This window comes from Notamacropus eugenii, chromosome 1 (genome assembly GCF_028372415.1).
Source record: "Notamacropus eugenii isolate mMacEug1 chromosome 1, mMacEug1.pri_v2, whole genome shotgun sequence".
NCBI lineage: Eukaryota > Metazoa > Chordata > Mammalia > Diprotodontia > Macropodidae > Notamacropus > Notamacropus eugenii.
In genome coordinates, this window is record NC_092872.1 from 441,744,854 (window position 1) to 441,765,139 (window position 20,286).

The 20,286-nt window shown below is 37.5% G+C and overlaps 1 protein-coding gene across 1 annotated transcript in view; it reads right to left on the reverse strand.

Annotated features, from left to right (window-relative positions):
• Positions 1–20,286, reverse strand: part of C5 (complement C5) — a 131,622-nt gene that overhangs the window by 20,984 nt on the left and 90,352 nt on the right. Inside the window, exons 32-34 of the mRNA XM_072631781.1 lie at positions 17,404–17,485; positions 13,299–13,356; positions 8,856–8,958 (exon numbers count right to left, since the gene is read on the reverse strand). Coding sequence (XP_072487882.1) covers positions 8,856–8,958; positions 13,299–13,356; positions 17,404–17,485 — 243 coding nt within the window. The remainder of the gene's footprint in view (positions 1–8,855; positions 8,959–13,298; positions 13,357–17,403; positions 17,486–20,286) is intronic.

The window sequence follows — 20,286 nt, forward strand, 5'->3', positions numbered from 1 at the left end:
GAATTGTAAACTGATCTAACTATTCTGGAGAACAATTTGGAACTATGCCCAAAGGGTTATAAAAATGTGCATACCCTTTGATCCAGCAACGTACTACTAAGTCTGTATCCCAAAGAGATTATAAAAACTGGAAAAGAACCCACATGTACAAAAATATTTATAGCAGCTCTTTTTGTGGTAACCAAGAATGGGAAGTTGAGGGGATGCCCATCAATTGGAGAATGGCTGAACAAGTTGTGGTATATGAGTGTAATGGAATACTATTGTGTTATAAGAAATGATGAACAGGCAGACTTCAGAAAAACCTGGAAAGGCTTATATGAATTGATGCTGAATGTGAAGTGAGCAGAATCAGGAGAACATCGTACACAGTAATAGCCACATTGTGCAATGACTAGCTTTGATAGATAGCTCTTCTCAGTAATGCAAGGATCTAAGACAACTCCAAAAGACTTATGAGGGAAAATACTGTCCACATCCAGAGAAATAACTATGGAATCTGAATGCAGACTGAAGCAAACTATTTACTCTCTTTTTTTTTTGGTTTCTTGTGTGTGTGTGTGTGTGGTTTCTCCCATTGGTTCTAATTCTTCTTTACAACATGACTAATGTGAAAATATGTTTAATGTAAATGTATATGGAGAGTCTATATCAGATTGCATACTATCTTGGGGAGGAGGGAGGGAAAAGAGGAAGGAGGAGAAAATTTAAAACTCAAAAGCTTATGGAAGTGAATGCTGAAAACTAAAAATAAATTCATACATTAAAAAAAAAAAATCTAAAGAATATACCAAACTGAATTCTGATCACTGGAAAACCAAAAAGTCACAATCATTCCAGGGAGGCTTAGGGAGATGGATAATGAGGTGAACTCTGGGAAAGAGGTATGACCCTAAGCAGGCATGGTATAGAGCATTCCAGTGGCCAGAAATTGAGAGTTAGCTAAGACAGAACATTAGGAAGAGATGACTGATGATCCCTAAGCAAGAACTTAGGTCAGGAACAGATACCATCTAGCAGCTCTGTTGCCCACCACCTATGAACCAAAAGAGAGGAGAGGTTGGGAGCATTGACCTTAGCTGTCTTCTGAGCACAGATGTTCTGGGAAGCAAACAGTAGCTGTATGGCTCTGATCGCTGGAGCAGAGAACAGAGTCCTAGACCAAAGGGGAGTCAAGCAGTTCAATAACTCTGAACCTGCAGAGTCTCTCAGTAGACCAATAGTCATTGAGTTAAACAATAGTGCTGAAATTCCCAACCATAAATAAGTTAGTAGACTCAAATATGGATCAGGAAGTTGTGGAATTCATGCCAGGAGGACAGTAAACAGACTTCCCCTCAAATTCTGCCACTTTGAGAGCACTGAAATCTTGCAAGCCCCCAACTAGAGCTGTGAAAGCTTCCAAATGGCATACAGGCCAGACATCCCTCATCATCCAGAAGTGTGTAGAGTCCAGAATTAACAAAGTCCAAAGTCAAAATGTAGGCTAGAAGAATGAACAAACTAAAAATGAACACAAATGTAAAGAGCTCTTTTGGTGACAAGGAAGCTCAAGACACAAATCCAGAAGAAAAGAATGACTTGAAAAAAATCTAAAGCAAAATCTCAGAGACCAATGCAGCCTGGACACAAGTTGAACAAGAATTCCTAGAAGATCTAAAGCAAGGCTAAAAGAAGGAGCTAAAAATTGTTTTAAACACCAAAGAGAGCAGTAAAGGAAAGAATGAGAAAAGAGGCAAGAACTAGGGAAGAAAGACATGAAAACAGAATAGGTTAGAAAAATAGGTACTTTTACTGAAGAAAATAACTCTTTGAAAACTAGTATTGGCCAAATAGAAGGTAACAATTCTATGAGACATCAAGAAATAATAAAACAAAGTCAAAGGACTAAAGAAATAGAAAAATATGTGAAACACAGAAAAAAAAACAACTGTGCAGAAAACAGATTGAAGAGAAGTAATTTTCAACAAAATAGGGGACTTACAAACATTTCTGATGAAAAGACCAGAGCTGAGTAGAAAATTTGATATACAACATGTATATCAGAGAGTCAAGAGAAGCATAAAAAAGTAAACATGCATGAGAAATCATAAGGGATTAATGTAGATTAAACTATTTACGTTTTATATGGGAAGGTGATACTCAGAAATTCATAGTCAACAAGGGGTCATAGAGGATGTCTAATTAGACAGAGTGCCTGGGTGTGATTCTGTTTTGGTTGGGATGATCTCAATAAAGAAAGAAATAGGTGAAGAAGAGGAATGCATTGGGAGAGGTTTGAAGGGAAAAGGAAATGGTGGGGGTTAGGGCTGAGTCAAGATGGTGGAGTAACAGCACGTACTTTTTAGAGCTCTCCTGCCAAGCCCAGTCAAATACCTGTAAAAAATGGCTCTAAACAAATTCTGGAGCTACAGAACCTACAGAATGACAAAATGAAGCAAATCTCCAGTGCAAGACAGCCTGAAATGTCACCCAGAAGTGTCTATCACACCATGCTGGGGGCAGGGTACAATCCAGCCTGAGCCACGCTGGCACAGACAGGACCTGAGCAGGCATTGGGAAGACTGAATCTTGGGCACCTATGGCATTTTCCAGACTTCATAACCCCAAAACACCAAGGACAGATTGGAAGGTCAGTGGAAAAAGCCTATGGGACCAGTGTGGGAGAGTGGAGTGGTCAGGCCCCAACCCCAAGGCCACAAAGGGAGAAGGGGGTGGAGGAACCTGTGGCACCCACAGCAGCAGCAGGGGCAGAGACAGAGACCGTTTCTGGAACTCTAGGCCCACAGATTGTGGGGGAATCGAACAGCTGACAGTACACCCCACCTCTCACCCCCACTAGAAGCAGAGATCTACCTTGACAAAGAGCTCAAAAGACAAGTAAATGGCTGGGGAAATGAGGAAAACCCAGAAAAAAGAACTCAGACTATAGAATCTTACTTTGGTGACAAGGAATATCAAAAAAAGCAAACAGAAGAAAACAAAGTCAAAGCTCCTCCATCCAAAGCCTCCAAGAAAAATAAGAATTAGTCTCAGTTCATGGAAGAATCAAAAAGGATTTTGAAAATCAAGTAAGAGAAGTAGAGCAAAAATTGGGAAGAGAAGTGAGAGTGATGCAAGAAAATCATGAAAAATGAGTCAACTGCTTGCTAAAGGAGAGTCAAAAAATGTTGAAGAAAATAATACTTTAAAAAATAGACTAATCCAAATGGAAAAAGAAATTCAAAAAGCCAATGAGGAGAAGAATGCTCTAAAAAGCAGAATTAGCCAAATGGAAAAGGAGGTCCAAAAGCTCACTGAAGAAAATAATTCCTTAAATATTAGAAAAGAGCAAATGGAAGCTAATGACTTTATGAAAAATCAAGAAATTATAAAACAAAAGCAAAGAAATGAAAAACAACAATGTGAAATATCTCATTGGAAAAACAACTGCCCTGGAAAACAGATCCAGGAGAGACAATTTAAAAATTATGGGACTCCCTGAAAGCCATAATCAAAAAAAGAGTCTAGACATCATCTTTCATGATATTATAATGGAAAACTGCCCTGATATTCTAGAACCAGAGGGTAAAATACATATTGAAAGAATCCACCAATCACCTCCTGAAAGAGATCCAAAAAGAAAAACTCCTAGGAATATTGTAGCCAAATTTCAGAGTTTCCAGGCCAAGGAGAAAATATTGCAAGCAGCCAGAAAAAAACAATTTGAGTATTGTAAAAATACAATCAGAATAACACAAGATCTAGCAGCTTCTACATTAAGTGATTGTAGGGCCTGGAATATGATATTCTAGAAGTAAAAGGAACTAGGATTAAAACCAAGAATCACCTACCCAGCAAAATCGAGTATAATACTTCAGGGGAAAAATGATCATTCAATGAAATAGAGGACTTTCAAGCATTCTTGATGAAAAGATCAGAGCTGAATAGAAAATATGTCTTTCAAACACAAGAATCAAGAGGTGCATGAAAAGGTAAACAGAAAAGTGAAATCAAAAGGGACTTACTAAAGTTGAACTGTTTAAATTCCTACATGGAAAGATAATATTTGTAACTCTTGAGACTTTTCTCAGTTGGAGGGATTATATACATATAGACAGAGGGCACAGTGTGAGTTGAATAGGAAGGAATGATATCTAAAAAAATAGAATTAAGGGGTGAGAGAGGAATATGTTGGGAGGAGAAAGGGAGAAATGGAATGGGGCAAATTATCTCTCATAAAAGAGGCAAGAAAAAGTTTTTTCAATGGGAGGGAAAAAGTGGGGAGGGTGAGAAGGAAAAGGTGACGTTTACTCTCCTCACATTTGGCTTAAGGAGGGATAACATGCACACTCAATTTGGTATGAAAATCTGTCTTACACTACAGTAGGGGAGAAAGGGATAAGTGGGGTGTGGGGGGATGATAGAAGGGAGGGCAAATGGGAGGAAGGGGTTATTAGAAGTAAACACTTTTGGGGAGGGATAAGTTCAAAAGAGAGAATAGAATAAATGGGAGGCAGGATAGGATGGAGGGAAATATAATTTCACAACATGACTTTTATGGAAGTCTTTTGCATAACTACACATGTATAACCTATATTGAATTGCTTGCCTTCTCAGTGGGGATGGATGGGGAGGGAGGAAGGGAGAGAAACTGGAACTCAAAGTTTTAAAAATGAATGTTAAAAATTGTTTTTACATGCAACTGGAAAATACAAAATACAGGTAATGGGGTATAGAAATCTATCCTGCCCTGCAAGAAAATAAAGGAGATGAGGATAAGGGAAGGGAGGTGTGTGATAGAACAGAGGACAGATTGGAGGAAGGGGTAATCAGAATGCAGGGTGTCTTGGGGTGTGGGAAGGGGAGAGGAGGGGAGAAAATTTGGAACTCAAAATCTTGTGGAAATGAATGTTGAAAACTAAAACTAAATTAATTAATTAAAAAAGAAAATGGGGGGAAATATTTCACATAAATGGGGTGAGGAAAGAGAAGCTTATATAAAAAAGAGAGATCAGTGGGATATAGTGGATAACATTTGAACCTTATTCTCTTCTGAACTGGTTAAAGGAGGGAAAAATACAGATAAACACAGATGGGTACAGTAATACATCTTACCCAATAAGGAAATAAGAAAGGAAGTAAAGGAAGAGAGGTGAATAAGAGAGAGAGTTGATTAGAGGAGGCATTAGTCAGAAGCCACTAAACTCTTAAACGAGGGACAAAGGGGAAAGAGAAAGATAAAGGAGAGAAATACACAGTTAGTGATCATAGCTGTGAATGGGATGAACTCACCCATAAAATGGAAGCAGATAGGAGAATGCATTAGAAATCAGAATTCAATAACATGGTGTTTACAAGAAACACACTTGAAGCAGAAAGATACACATAGCAATGTGTATCTTATTTAATACGGAGCTAGAGTAGAATTATTATGCTTCAGCTGAAGTAAAACATGAAAGAATATAAATTGTGATCTCAGACAAAACAAAAATAAACCTAAGCAAAAAAGTTAAACAGGGAAACTACATTTTGCTAAAAGGTACCAAATCAATACTAACCATATAGGCAGCAAAAAACATATTATCTAAATTCTTAAAGAAAAAGTTAAATGAGTTAGAAGAAGAAACAGTAAAATTCTAATAGTAGGAGATCTTAATTTACCTGTCTTGGACCTAAATAAATCAAACCAAAAATAAACAAGAAAGAAATTAAGGACTTGAATAGAATTTTAGAAAAGTTAGATATGTTAAATCTCTGGAGAATATTAAATGGGAATATAAAAGAATAAACCCATTCACAGTTGTGTATGGCACTTTCACAAAAATTGACCATGTATTTAAAAAATAAAAGTCTCACAACCAAATGCAGAAAAGCAGAAATATTCACTACGTCTTTTCCCTACCATAATGCAATAAAATTGCACTCAGTAAAGGGCCTTTAAAAAATTAAACATTAAAATTAATTGAAAACTAAATAACTTAATCCCAAAGAATGGGTTGATCAAAGAACAATAGAATATGTATGTATATATATATATATATATGCTTATAAGCATAATTCACCATTTCAATAACAAAATCAATAAAAATCATATTTTAACAGAAACTCTTTTGACAAAATCCAGTACCCATTCCTATTAAAAACACTAGGAAGGATAGGAATAAATTTCCTTAAATAAGATTTCCTTAAAATAAGTCATATCTAAGTGAAACTAAGAGCAAGTATCATCTTTAACGGGAATAAACTAGAAGCTTTTCCAATAAGACTGAGGTGAAACACGGTGTCCATTTCACCATTGCTATTCAATATTGTACCATAAATGCTAGTTATAGCAACATATTAAAAAAAGAAATTGAAAGAATAAATCTACAAAATTATCACTTTCTATAGATGATAAAGTGAACCTTAGAGAACCTTAGAGAGTCAATTAAATAACTCATTTAAACAATTAACTTCAGCCAAATTGCAGGACAGAAAATAAGCCCACACAAATTGTCAGCATGTCTTTATATTATCATTAAAATCCACCAGGAAGAGATAAAAGAGAAATTCTGTTTAATATAACTACAGACAATATAAAATATTTGGGAGTCTACCTGCTAAGACATACACAGACACTATATGAACACAATTATAAAACACTTTTCATCTAAACAAAAACAGATCTAAATAATTAGAGTGCAAACCCTGTTCTCAACAATACTTCTATTAGGTCTGTGCCCCAAAGAGATCAAAGAAAAAGGAAAAGGATTTATTTATACAAAAATATTTATAACAGTTTATTTTGTAGTGGCAAAGAATTGGAAACTGAGAGGATGCCTATCAATTGGGGAATGACTGAACAATTTATGGTATATGAATATGATAGAATACTATTTTGCTATAAGAAATGTTAAAAGGGACTGTTTCAGAAAGACCTAAGAAGATTTATATGAACTGATGCAAAGTGAAGTGAGCAGAACCAGGAAACATTTTATACAGTAACAACATTATTGTAAAGATAATGAATTTTGAAGGAATTAGTAACTGATCAACACAATGACCTACAAAAACAATGCTCTCATCTTCAGATAGAGAACTAATGGACTAAGAATGCAGTTTTTTTTTTCAGTACATGGCTAATAAAGAAATTTGTTTTGCATGACTTTGTATTTGTAATGAATGTTGTATTTCTTGCCTTCTCAATGGGTGGGAATTGGGTTGGGGTGGAAGAGAATTTGAAACTAAAAATAAAATTGATATTTAAAAAAAATAAAAGAAACAGCAAGTACAGTAGAACAGAAAAATGTTAAAAATGCAGCCAATTGATTGAAATTTGCATCAAGACCCCTGACTAATTTTATGGGCTTACTTAAGATTTTTTGCAGATTATTTCCATTGGTCAGTTTTCAAATAATAAAAAAGCCAGATTTGGTTTAGGGGAAGAAATGAAATAGAGGTTGATAAGTTGATGAGTGGATCAGATTAGGCATATAATTTACAGAAGTAAATGATCATAGTAACCTTGTATTTGATAAATGCAAAAATCCCATCAAGAACTCACTGATCAACAAAAACTCTTGGGAAAACTTGAAAGTGGTCTGGCAGAAAGTAGGTATAGACCAATACTTTGTACTGCAAAGCAAGATAAGCTCAAAATGAGTACATGATTTGAACATAAAAGATGACATCATAAGCAAATTAGTGGAGCATGGAAGAAATTACCTGTCCAATATATGGATAGAGAAAGAGTTCAAAAGCAAATAAAAGATTGTAAGGTTCTCAAAAGGTAAAATTGATAATTTTGAGGACATGAAATTAAAGGTTTTTGCACAAACAAAACCAATGTAGTTAAAATCAAAGGAAAGGAGGAAATTGGGAAAAAAATGTTTGCAATAAGCTTCTATCATAAAGGTCTCATTTCTAAAGTACTTAAGAAAAAGAATTATCCCTCAATTAATAATCAAGGGATATAAATAGGCAATTTTTAGAGGAAAAAATATAAGCTATCTATAGTCATATAAAAAAATACTCTCACTAATAATTAGAGAAATGCAAGTTAAAATAGCCTTGATGTACATCAGACTGACTAAGATAACAAAAAGGGAAAATGACAAATGTTGGAGCGCATGCTGAAAAACAAGGATAACAGTGCATTTTTGGTGGAGAACTAATCCAGCTATTCTAGAAAACAATTTGGAACTATGCCTCAAAAGACTATTAAACTGTATATACTCTTTAACCCAGCAATACTGCTACTGGGTTGGTACCATAAAGAAATCAAAGCACTTCTTTGTATAGGTGCAAAGAATTAGAAAATGAGGGGGATGCCAATGAGTTGGAATAGCTGAACAGGTAGTTGCCTATGAATTTCAAGGAATGCTATTGTGTTGTAACAAATGATGAAGGTGATGGTTTCAGAAAAAAAAAACAACAAAAACTGAGAAGATGTGTCTGAGCTGATCCCAAGGGAAGAATGGAACCCAGAGAACAATTTATAAAATAACAGCAACATTGTAAAGATAATTGATTTTGAAAGACTTGGTAACTGATTTACTCATGAACCAACCACAATTCCAAAGGACTCAATGTGAAATTTGCTACCTACCTACTGATAGAGAACACTAATAGTGTAAATTGAAGCATATTTATTCTCTCTTTCTTTCTTTTTGAGGCATGGCTAATGCAGAAATGTGTTTTGTGTAACTCCATATTTGTAATGGGTTTTCCTTTTCTTGCCTTATGAATGAGGAGTGGAGAAGGGCAAAGGGACAGAATTCAAAACTTAAAATAAAATTGAATTTTAAAAGCAATTAAAAGGGAAATTAAATCCAAGACATTATAAAGGTTAGGGCCCATAAAAATATTTAACTGAAAGCTTTGTCAATATTTACAGCAGATATGTCTTCTATATTTGCACCAATTCCAGTAGGCAAAGCTATGTCCATCACAGCATGGGAAGACCCAGGTGATGATTCTTCCTCACTGGACTTGTAGCTGAATTGGAAAAGAAAGTAAATATTTTAGTAGAATGCAAACCTCAGGAAAACTAAAGACCTTTCTCTCCTTTTGACTGTGAACTTTTAAACTCACCTTCATTCTTCATAAACTACAGCCTAATGTGGCAAAATTAGACGGGAGCTATAGACAGAAAACCTAATTTCAACTTATAGCCCTGTGAACCTTGGAAAGTAATTTCATTTCTATGTGCCTCCATTCCCTCATCTGTAAAATGGGAGTAATAATTCATGTATAATCTTCTTTATGGTCCTGTTGTGAGAACCTAATATATTGATACATGTGAAAGGCTTTGATAACTTAAAAGCATTGCGTAAATGTAAACTGGTGTTATAAAGGAAAAATTAAATTAAAATAAAGGAAATATTTTCTTTAGACCTAGTAGTTAATGAAACTACTTCATTATGAGGAAGAATGAATTTTGATTCATTGTTATCAGACTATAGAATAGTAATAAAGTAGGAATGGATTTTAATTTGAATGTTAAATATGGAGGTAACAATAGAAACATCTGATATTTATGGCTGAAAAGAATATTAGAACAGTGATTTGTGATATTTTGGTGTATGAGGTCCCTTTTTCATGTCAAAATAAATCTTGCAGATCCTCACAGGCAGGTAGTTGAACTACTGCCATCTATTGAATTAGGAGGCAATGTAATATAGTGGGAAGAGAACTGAATTTGGAGTCAGGGGATCTGCTTTCAAATCCTGGTTTTTCTATCTATTATACTATACTACCTGTTTGACCTTAGACAAGTCTTTAGGTTTCATTTTCCTCAAATGTAAAATGAGAAGGGTGGACAAGATGACATCTGAGGTTCTTTTCCACTGTTAAATCTGATTGGGAAAATATACGATAACATAAAAGTACTATTAATTCATTAATATTTTTGAATTAATTTATAGTTTATAAATCACATCATATATATTTACATTATATATGAGACATTATTCAGTCTACAGAAGATATGAGACTTTTTTTAGACAGTCTACAGCAGATATATTTATTTGCTTATTTGTTTTAGTCCTTTTCTGAGATGAATCTCTTGTAACTCTGTAGGTTCCCAAGGATTCATGGTTCACAGGTTGGGAGCCTGCGCTGCACTCTAAGGCTTAGAGCATAGAATATTAGAGCATATATCAAATTATGTAAGATTTGGAAGTGATTCCAAGTGTTAGAAGGTAAAATATAGACCTGCTAGAGTGAGAAGGAACTTTAGAGTTTGTCTATTTCACACTCATTTCACAGATGAGAAAACTGAGGGTCAGAGAGGCAAAATGACTTTTCTCAGGTATCAAAAAATTATTTTGCAGCAGAACAGAAAGCTGAACCCCATTTTCCTGGTTCCTAGGTCAAGAATTGCCTAGTGTCAGAGTCAAAGAGCAAGGCTGTTGAGCCTTAAATCACACCACGCCTTTTCTGATAGTTGAGATGGGCTCTTTAAGGTAAGGATTTGATTTTAGACTGTAAATTCTCTGACTGATATTCCACCCTATTCCTTGCCCAATTAGCAATTTACAGGCACACCTGTAGGGCACCTCTGCCTCTCCTAGCTGGAGTGAAGTATTTGTGAAATAGCCAGTTAATTCCAGTTCTCAGATGCAAACTCTCCTGTTAGCCATACCCAAAAGGGGCCCCGGAGTTGTGGGCAGAGTTTCTATGAAAAGGTTGCTGGATCCCTTATGATTGGTTTCCAAGGAGAATGTTTAAACTGTGGAAAAGGAGCCTTCTTTTCAAAGCTTTCAGGGCTGGTGCCAAAGATGGCGGGACTCCTCCCTCAGGGCAATTTTGTTCAGGGAGAAGGAGTGGGAAGAGAGGGGGGAGGAAATTGCCTTTTCTTTCCTATGAACTTGCCAGAGGAGCTACAAAGATAAAAAATGACCGAAGAACTCCTGGATGTACTGATTGTGTGGTAATGTTTTTAATCTAGAGAAAGATCATCACAAGCCTTAAGACAGAGTTTCTGACATGAACTGCTCAGCTACTCTTGGAATTCACTCGACCCGACTTTTGTGTCCAAGCCAAAACCATATTCGCTCAGCCTTCATTGAACAGATTGTCCCAAAGTCATAAAAACCAAAAGATATCACATCAAAATAATGAAGAATCACATTTTTATTGGCTCCCTTTCCCTGTTTTCACAATAGGCAATTAAGCTTCTTTGGTAATCAAGTCCTCTGTAACTCACATTTCTATAAGGCACCATGGCTGGCAGACTACTTTCCTCACGAAAGCTCTGTGAGGTGGGTAGTGCAAGGATTTTTTCCCTCATTTAACAGATGAAGAAATGGAGCTCAGACAGACAAAGACTAAGACAGGATTTGCTTAAGGTCACATGGTTTATATGGGTCCTATTTATAAATATTCCATCGTAACATATTTATTGAGTTAAACATAAAAAAGTATAATTTTTTCCCACATCTTCTGAGCATTCTCAAGACAATGAAAGCAAGCTGTAATTCAATTCAACAAACATTTATTAAGTGCCATTATGCACAGGCACTATCCCGTAGTGGATCAGGGGACTAGCCTTGGAATCAGGAAGGTCTGGGTTCAGTTTTCTAGGATGCATATTAGGTGTGTTTTTTATTGCTGTTCAGTTGTTTCTGACTCTTTGTGACCCTATTTGTGGTTTTCTTGTAGTAGTCTGTCATTTCTTTCTCTCGCTCATTTTACAGATGAGGAAACTGAGGCAAACAGGTTGAAGTGACTTGCCTAGGTCCACACAGCTAGTAAATGTCTGAGGCTGGATTTGAACTTAGGTCTTCCTGACTCTAGACCTGGCGCTCTATCTACTGTGCCTCCTCACTGGAAAGAACAAATTTCTTAAGCTCCCAGAATCCTAAGTTAGCTATCTAAAACTGTAAAGTAGGCAGTCCCTGATCTGCATGGAGGTAGGAATTAGAGGATAGGTGGGGCCTAAAATCACCTAGAAGGGTCCCAGGACTAAGAATTATGAAATTCCTCTCTGTCCATGGCCTCCTGCCATTCTGCTTCTCCCCACATCTCTCTCCTCTTAACTCTACCTACTTGATCCATATAGTGATCTCTTGTCTCTCTACCTCTCATGCTTTCTTAGACTATAGCCCCTCCTTTGGCTGCATTTGCTTCCCTTCCCAATCTTGACTCTTGATTCAACATTACATTCTGCTCTACTTTTGACCCATTTGACCCTTTTTCCTATCACTATTCATTCTTTTAATAGAGGTATATTTCCATGTGCAGGAATGGTCTCATTTTTGTCTTTTATCCCCAGAGAGAAAGCCCTCAATGTATACTTGTTGATGGATTGGATTAAATTCTATACTAGGAATTCCTGATTTTAACGGACTCATAGGTTGAGACATGCAAAAAATGTGCAAGGAACTGGGGATAAAAACAAACCAAAAAATCTTGTTTCTCCTCTCAAGGAGATAACATTCTACATATCATCTGTGAAGACAACTTACATATATTGAATAACACATTTAAGTAGCATTGGTCTCTACTTCTTATGGCATTCTCAACTTCTTTACTCATTTGTCTCCTCAGAAAGAGGGTAGTTATAGTGAACATTCCCTGGACTGAGAGTCTGGAGTCCTGGATTCTTGTCTGACTTTTTCTTGCTTATTTTTCACTTTCAAGTGACCTTAAAGAGGTCATGTCCCCATCATGATCCTCAGTTCCTCATTTATAAATGTGAGGCAATTGGACTAGATGACCTCTAAGGAAACTTCCATTGTAATAAACTATGCCCTTACAATTTATCTTCTAAGATGCTTCTTAGCTTTAATATTCCATGTTCCATTTTCTAATATTCTGTATTCATGGTTCCTTTCTCTAGGAGCTAGGTGGCTCAGTGACTAGAGTACTAGGCTTTAAGTTAGGAAGACCAGAGTTCAAATCAGGCCTCAGATACTTATTAGCTGTGTGACCTTGGGTAAGTCATTTAACCTCTGCCTGCTTCAGTTTCTTCAACTGTAAAATGGACATAATAATAATAGTACCTATTTCCCAGGGTGGTTGTATAAATAAAATTATATATATACACACACATGTGTATGTGTATATATATATATATATATATATATATATATATATATATATATATATATGTGTGTGTGTGTGTGTGTGTGTGTATATATCTATATCTATATCTGTAAAGTACTTAGCACAATACCTGGCACATAGTAAGTCCTTAATAAACACTTCTTCTCTTTCCTTGTAGGTCAAGTACTTCATGCTTCCAAGTACTTTTACAGAGAAGAGACTATTGTTAGCTAAAGGAGAAATTCAACGCTATAACTTCTATTTATAGGAAAAGGAATTGAACTTACCTGGCACAAGCTATTATGAGTTTATCTCCTGATTCACTAGATCTTCCATAGCTGTCAACTAACACAAAAAACAATAGAGATATATAAACATCATTTTCTTAGTTATGTAGGAAACATAAAAAGTAAACAGGGTCACTTACATAGCAAGTGCTTAAAAAGTCTTGCTGAAGTGAGTTACATTTAATATGCATGCCCCTTAATAATATATGATATGAAACATTATATGTCATTTGGAAATTGATAGTAAAGTTTAATAGAAATTTATGGGGTCTAGAAGAATAAGAACTTTGGCTATCCCTCCCCTTCCCTCCATTTACATCTGAATATAAGATTGAATTCCCCAGGGTCTCAGACAATCCCTTGTGACCAGACCCGGGATTAGACTCTACCTATCACCCACCTCTTGGCTTCTGCCTCAGCCACAAGAATTTAAGTCAGATCCTTGAGGGAGATGGACCTCTCTCCAACCACCTACTACTCTCTTCTTAAACTCATTCCTGAATTCTTAGCTGATTCCCATCTCCCTGATGGTCTCCTCATATTAGTGATCCTCCATTCTCAACTTTAGTATACAACTCCAGTCTTCATTTCCAACTTACTCCTATCGACCTCACCCCTCCTCTCCCAATGTCCCATTTCAGCTCTGCCTGTGCCTTCCATGGTGTCTTCTGGAATGCTTATTCTATTCATAACTAACTTTTTTCCACTTTCAAACTCTTCTTTTCTCATTCTGTCCATCCTTTGGCATTCATTGAGACCTGAATTCCTTCTGATGATACTGTTTTCCTCTGCACCCTTTCTAGTACATACTTCTTGATTCACTGGTCTTAGGGGAGAATTGGAACACTCTTTGTTCCCTAGTGCCACTTCCAGACTCTCTGTCTACCACTATCACTTAGAAACCTCTCCTTTGAGGTTCACTCAATTCACACTTATCACCCTAGTTAGATTCTAGTGGCCATTATCTATTGAACTATGGGACATTCTCCTGTCCTGACTGGTTCAGTCTTTCTGTTCATCAAATCTCTTCCTCTCATACTAGAGAATATATAATATTAACATATTATTAACATTAATAATATATCAATATATCTATATATGTGTGAATATATACATATGTGGGTAGATAGCTATATGTCTATATCTATGCATGTCTATATCTATATACGTGTTTGTGTATATCTATATATCTACATATATTTATGTATGTTTATATCTCTCTGTATAGATTGTGTGTATATATACATACATGTATAGATATATGCACACATACATAAACATACACATATGTATGCATATATATGTATACATACATATATGTCATAGATATGTTTATCTACCTTAGCTATCCATAGTCATATCTTTGATCTTACCATCACCCACATATGTTCCTCTTAAATATTTATGAATTCTTCAATTCTATTTTCAAATCATTATCTTTTTGCATTCCATCTTTCTTTCTGCCTTTCAGTACTTAAGCTTGCTCTTCATCCTCACTGTGACCTCCAATTCCTCCATCCTTAACTTCTTTCTCAGGATATTACTCCTGCACTGGTTATACCCCCTATCTTTCCCTATCTTAACCCCTCCCAACACTCCATCTCCCACCTCCATGCCTCTGCCTTGGCTGTTTCCCATCTCTGGAGGGCTCACCCTCCTCAATTCTTCCTCTTTCCCAGGCTTCCTTGAAGACTTGGCTCAAGTTTCACCTCAACAGGAGGCCTTTCCTAATCTCTCCAGCTGCTAGTGACTTTACCACTAAGATTACTTCCCAGATATATTGTACACACTCAGTTATCTTCATGTTTGCCTCCATAACTACAGAGAGAATTCCTTGAGGGCAGGGCTGCCTTCTTTTGTATCCCCAACACTTCGCAAAGAATATGGTATATAAGTGATTAATAGGTGCTTATTATTGATGGAATGACTTGGATCAATTATGAATACTAGCTCTGGAGTCAGAGTATCTGGGCTCAAATCCTAACCCCTGATACTCACAATCTGTGTGACCTTGGGTAAGTCATAAGCTCCCCAGTTTCTCAACTGTAAAATGATGGGATTAAACTGGACAGCCTCTACCATCAGCTTGAAATCTATGATCATATATGTATATGACCCTATGTGGCACCAGACTAAATATGCAAGATAATTTAAACTCATTAGATAAGATACTTTTCCCACAAAAATTCAGTTGACTTCAACAAGCATTTATGGGAAGATCGATAGGTTTGAAGTCAGACCTGAGTTCAAATTTGGACTCTGTATTTTGCCACCTATGTGACCTTGGCCAAGTCACTTAAGCCTTTTGGGGTCTTAGGTTCTTCTGTAAAATGAGTAGATTGAAGCTCTAAGCCTAAAGTGAACACTAAGTACAAGCACTGAAGATACAAAAAAACCCAAAACAAAACAGCAAAACAATATAGGCCCTAAAAGATTTTACATTATACTGGGGAAAATACAATGTGCAAACAGGTATGTAAATATGAGATAATCTGAAGAAGGAGAGTATACATACAACCAAGGGAATTACAGAATGCTTTCTGCAGGAGGTAGAAAGTAGGAGAGGTGAAGGTGAGGAAGAAATGTGTCCCAGGGATGGAGGGCAGTCTGTGCAAAGGCTTAGAGGTGGGGAGAGAGGATGCCATGGATGAGGAGTGACAAGGAGGCCAATTTGATTGGAATATACAAAGTGTGAAGGGTTGGTAATGTGAAATGAGCTGGAAATGGGGGCAGAACCAGAAGTGCTTCAGATACCAAGCTGAGAAGTAGGTATTTCATCTCGGGGACAAAAGATTGTCACTGAAGATTTCTAAGCAGGGGAGTGACATGGTCACACCTGTGGTTCACAAAGTAATTTTGGCAGCTGTATGAAGGATGGATTGGAGAAGTGGGAGAAGTGAAGCAGGAAGACTGATTAAGAGGCTGTGGCAACAGATAGATGGGAGATGATCAGAAGGCCTGACCCAAATGGGGGAGTCAAAGCTAAGATCAATAATTTTTCTACCATTTGATCTTTATAGAACTTTGCACCTGTATAAAGCCCATTGTAAGGTTTAAATATCTGTCAAATCCTTCCTACAAGAGTGTAAGCCCCACAAGGGCAAAATGACCCTTATTTATCTTTGTATCAGGTCAATCCACAAAATTCCCTACATCACATGACTTCAGTGTGTGATCAGTAAAGGAAGTCGACTGATGAGGCAGTGAAAATGAGAGACAACAGATGGATAGTATTAACCTCCTCTACCTCTCACCGCTACCCCCAACTTTTCAGCTTTATTTTGTCTAAGGACTGTTTTTTCTTTTTCCTGTTTGTATCTTCTGCATTTAGCACAGTGCCTAGCACATGGTAGGCCTTAATAAACGTTTATTAATTGACTATTTGGGGTTCGTTCATGATATTAAAAGAACAAGTGGAAGGCATCGTTACTACTAACTAGGCTGAACGGCTCATTGCTCTCTGAGGAGATCCCATACTTATGTCTTTGTGTCTGTTTAGGCTGTTCCCTAAGCCTGGAATGTATTTGCTTCCCATCTTCACCTGCTGTATTCTACCCACCCATCAAAATTCAGGTTAAGTGCCACCTCCAGGAAGTCTTCCTTGTTTCTCCCCACCTCTGCCTTTATTGATAATAACCCTCTCTCTCAAACCCATATAGGATTTTGTTTTGCATTCCACTAAGGAATTTGTCATATAATACTATGAATTATAATAGCATTCTGTGCTGACGTCTCATTGTCCTGCAAGACTATCAGTTCCTTGGGGGTATTGTAAATCTCCAATGGAGGATGATTTGTGGAAGGATTACACAATATGAGAAGGTATGAAGAGATTCCAATATGTAATGACAGAAGTAACTATCCCACTAAGATTGCCAAACCATCAAAATACCAAATAGATTGGTCAGAATTATTTCTTGATCAATGATTGCTGTAAATAACTCATTTAGCTGTAGTAAGAGTGCTTATTTGGAATCCCACAATCTGGAGAATGGAGTTGAGAAAGTTTAACTTTGGAGTACTTTTTTTATCCAAGAGATATTTTCACAGATGGGATTTTGTGCTTAATCCAAAACATAATCAAAGTTATATGTGACTGACTTACCTTCCATGTCCTGAGATTCAATTCTCAAATCAAAGTTACAGATTTCCTTAGAAGTACCGATATTATAAACAACAGTCTTTACCTACAGAGAGAAAAACAGAGAGAGAGATTAGATTTAAAATGGAAGTAAAGGAAGAGAGGACAGAGCCAAGATGGCAGGGAGAATGTCAGAATCCAGCTGCCCTCTCCTAACATTTTCTCTTTAAAATAATGCCTCAAATCAAAGTTTGGAATGGCAGAGCTAAAGAAAGATCAGAGGGAGACATTTTTCTAGCCTAAGACAAGTTAGGATGTCTGTAGGAGCGGTCTGTACCAGTGGAGGGGGTGCAGGCCTGGAGTGGGACAGGAACAACAGTGGTGGACCTTGAAAGCTTCCTCAACAACTGCGGCAGCATCTTTGGGACCTCTCAGCCTAGAGACAGTGAGGGGGTTGGACAACTGGTCAGAAAGAGATTACAGGAAACCCTTTGCTGGCACTGGGTGCAGCTTGTGCTGATTGGCTACCCTATTACCCACAAGTAGTTCTGGATTGCAGTTCCAGGACAGAGAGGAGGTGTTTGTGATCAGTCACAGGAGAGAAGGGCCCTTGATTTTAGGGCCAAGAGATGGACCAACACTTGTGGCTACAGGATAGCAGGGTCTTTCCTGGGTAAAAACCAGAATGCAGACTAGGAGAGCAGTGACCACACCTCTCTCCAGATCACACCACCACCCTGGAAGTACTGAAAACTTGCAGACTCCCAGAACTAACTCTGAAAGCAGCAGCATGAAAAGCCTGAAGCTTGGCACAGTGCTTCCCACCCCTAGATAAGCAGAGTCCAACTTTACATAAAGTTAGAAATCAAGAAATAGGCTGGAAAATGAACAATGACAACAACAAAATAACTTGACCATAAAAAGCTACTACAGTGGCAAGGAAGACCAAGGCATAAACTTAGAAGACAGCAGTGTGAAAATAGCTACAAGCAATACCACAAAGAAAAATGCTAATCGTACCCCAGGTAAGGGTCTTGGTCCCTTGTACCTGCAAGGGCTAGTGTTCTTCTCCACCCTGACCTGGACCTGGGTAATGGGCAATGGAACTGCCAAACAGCACCTTATCCTGTGCCCAGTGCCAACATGAGTCCCCTGTAATCTCTTTCTGACCAATTGTCCATTCCCCTTACCCTCTTTTGGCAGTGAGAACTTCCTAAACTGTTGTTACTTCTAGTGTTTGCAGCCTTCAAGATCCACAGCAGGTGTTGCCAGAGGGCTTCACTCAAGGCCAGACCCAACCTCCGTATCACATACCTCTCCTTCTGACCTCCTAAGTCATCTTTCCATCAAGTGGAAAAAATGTCTCACTACAACCTGCTGCTGGCTATGCTATTCCAGAATTCAATTATTATTTTAAAGTTGTCTGGAGGTGAATGTTGGAAGAGTTTGGCTAGAACTCTCCCTCTACTCCACCATCCTGGCTGTGTACCCTCTGTGTACTCCCCATGCCCACCCCTTTTGCAGTAGTTACATTTATCCAATCTAGGGTGGGGAAGGGGGAGAGAGGAGAACAAACATTTATATAGCACCTACTATGTGCCAGATACTGTGCTAAATGCTTTTTACAAATATTATCTCATTTGATCTTACAACCACTCTGGGAGGTAGGTGCTATTATTCTCCCTATTTTATTGTTGAGGAAACTGAGCTAAATAGAGGGTGAGTGACTTGATCAGGGTCATATAGCTAGCAGATGTCTAAGTCCAGATATGAATTCAGGTCTTCCTAACGCTAGCCCTAAAACTCTAACCATGGCACTACCTAGCTGCCTCAATCAATTCACCTCCTGGGAAAGGTATGCCAGAGTCCTCTTTTATAGCTCCATTTACCATCTTCTGTTACTTTCCAAACCAAAATATCTGTCCTAGGCTACAACTTCCCTTATATTTGAAGTCTCCACTCCTATTGGAATATAAGCAACTTGAGGCAAGGGTTATCTTTGCTTTTTTTATGTGTATCCTCAGAACTTAGCAAAATGCTTTTCATTCATTCTTGCTGGTCAATCAGCTGAGTAGGTATAGTAGGATAATGGCCCCTTGGGATGGAGAGGATAGAGTATACAGAGAACAGTGTGCAGGCAAAGGATTAGAGTTATATTTAGAACAATCAGTTGCATAAGTCAGACCAAAGATGGTTAGAGAGTAATTAGACTATTTGAAGCTGAGAGAATGTGAATCAATGGAAAAGTTTTGGAAATGACCCTTTCTGGATCTCTAGAGGTTTAGGTTTACCCTGGGAGTAATGCCAAAGCGGTATATATTTTTTGGAGAGTGGAGAATTAAGGTAACATGAGCAGGCAGATACGCCTAGCTTGTGTGTCCAATTGATGAAACAGAGCAGGTCTGGGGTTCTGTTTTTCCCACTGAGCAATTCCAGTTCTGGGACAGTGATAAAAAGAGTCCTGGAATATCTGAATGGCACATTTCTCTCCCCCCTCCCCAATAATCTCTGCATGGAATAATGGAACTCAAGGGAATCTGAGGCAGGATGTCAGGGTGACAGATGAAGCTGATCCACTCAGAGCTGATTAGGACCAGCATGTGAGTAAAGAGTTTGAACAGTGGGGAGTGGGGATGAAACAAGATCACTAATGATGAAAAATGACTTCTGACAATTTGACAAAACCAATAAAAGGCAGATATAATAACTCCCAAAGTTCAATAGTCCTGGCCATTTAGTGAAGGGATAAATAGGACTTTTTAGCTCAAACATTCCTGAAGGCCTTGTTGTGGTCCAATTCTGAGGATATTTACTATTACAATGATGACGATGAGCAAGAAAAGTTAAAATTATTTTCTTTGTGTTCTAATCAATAAAACAGGCATGTGTGTAACATATTTGAGAAAA